The 1,765-nt window shown below is 36.5% G+C and overlaps 1 protein-coding gene across 1 annotated transcript; it reads left to right on the top strand.

Moving 5' to 3' along the window:
* The first annotated feature begins 651 nt into the window (after nt 1-651).
* Nucleotides 652-1,253, top strand: LOC108868190. The gene has a single exon (XM_018650728.2). It carries the CDS (start codon nt 756-758, stop codon nt 1,077-1,079), a length of 324 nt encoding a protein of 107 aa, XP_018506244.2. The 5' UTR covers nt 652-755; the 3' UTR covers nt 1,080-1,253.
* The last annotated feature ends 512 nt before the right edge of the window (nt 1,254-1,765 follow it).

Here is a 1,765-nt window from a genome sequence, read left to right as displayed (position 1 = left end):
TTTTTACAAATGATATTATCTACATTAAGGGGAAGAGGGGTAGGTTATGCTCACAATAGGCTAGCAATAATGTGGTTTAAATTTGCCTTTGGCGATAATCGAATCTAATCAAATTGCATCTTAAGTTTTTAGAAGGTTCTAAGATCCCATTAATTTTAGTATGAACCTTCTTAGCTATGCAAGAGTAATGATAAAATTTCAGTTTTGAAAGAGGGTAGGTGAGAATTTCAGTTCACAAGTGGTGGATTGTCTTGGTGATATAAGGTTGTTATTCAACTTACTACGTCTTGACTCTTGAATCCTGAGTTCCAACGCTTCTCTCCCTCTCTCTCCTTCATAATGTAAATTAATGTGAAATATCGCTTCTAATAAAAACAACCAAAATCTTTACATACATAAAAAATATGCTTAAATAACCAATCAACAAAGCATATTCTAAGAGGGTTGGTGTGAAAATATGCTTTTTGGACATGTGATTTCTGTCTGTATAATCATTTTCAAGCTGCAAACATGTATGAGCCCCACAAAACTGGTGCAACAAGAATATAATTTTACATCCAACAAACTTAGTATTATTATTGTTACCTTTTATAAAGAGAGATATCAGATAGGTCTCGTCCTCTCTCCCTCCCTCTCTCTCTCTCTCTCTCTCTCTCTCTCTCTCTCTCTCTCTCTCTCTCTCTCTCTCTCCGTGCTCTTCAAAAACCTAACAGTAACAAAAGTCTGTTAGATTTACTTGTGTTTCATTAGGGTTAATGGAGAGAGATGTCATTGATCATCACAGAAAATCTTTTTCCAGGTGTTTGATGTCTCCTTCGTGCTTTCCGGTGCAAGAAGAAATGGAGTACGCTCGCATCCGCAGCTGCAGCCAAAGAAAAAGAAGCCCTAGATGGCGGAACTTGCTTCGGAGGTTGTTGAGTGATAGGGGCAGAAGCATATGCGGGTCGAAAACTAGGTCGTTTCAGTACGATGCTGTCAGCTACTCGCAGAATTTTGATGACGGGTGTCATTTACATGAAGAACCAAGACGCCATTTGCAGGTTACGCTTCCTGATGTGAGATGGGATGGTTCCACTTGATGAGCAATATATCGGGTCTAGTTATTACAAAGCTAGAAGATGTGTAATTATAGATTATTATTAATCAATTTATTGTAATAGTGCAATTCTGATCTCAGCACATTTTCATGTTATTTTTTGGGGTTTTAGATTTGATGCTCAGTCGCTAAGATGTCCTAAATTCGAATCCTCGCACTTTTTTTGATAAGAAATTGTGAGATAAATGTTAACGGTGACGATACAGCATTTGAACTCCTTCTTTAATATGCATCCTTCAGTGTGAACTTCAAAGGGGAGAGAGTAATCTTGTTATCTCTGTTCACCTAGATCTACCTTATACACAAGGGTGAGCCCAAGCTATAAAGACTCTCTATTTTGTGAGGATCGAAAAAGAAGGAAAAATGTCTATCGTATACGGTCTTACTCTTATTATGCAAAAATGTTGTTTCTACGACATCTACCTTATACACAATACACTTTTTCTCGTTTATGGAAGACGCAATATACACAGTTTTCATTTAAGTGTTAACAATATAGTTGGTTTCAGTTTTTTCTAGACTCTCAACTCCAATGGTGAAACAGAACCACAACTCAACTTTTAATGCAATTGAAAATAAAATAGGTATGGAATAGTCAAAGTAGCACCCTTATTTATTAGGATATATGCTCAAAACTGAACTGAAGCCTCTTTGCATCAAATAATCGTA

This window comes from the organism of the source record quoted next, unplaced genomic scaffold, assembly GCF_019419815.1.
Source record: "Pyrus x bretschneideri cultivar Hongxiangsu unplaced genomic scaffold, Pyrus_bretschneideri_v1 Contig18, whole genome shotgun sequence".
Taxonomy (NCBI): Eukaryota; Viridiplantae; Streptophyta; class Magnoliopsida; order Rosales; family Rosaceae; genus Pyrus; species Pyrus x bretschneideri.
This window is presented reverse-complemented; position numbering and strand designations above follow the sequence as displayed.

Excerpts from the sequence above, each read along its gene's own strand:
- LOC108868190 (XM_018650728.2), top strand. The coding sequence starts at position 756 with ATGGAGAGAGATGTCATTGATCATCACAGAAAATCTTTTTCCAGGTGT.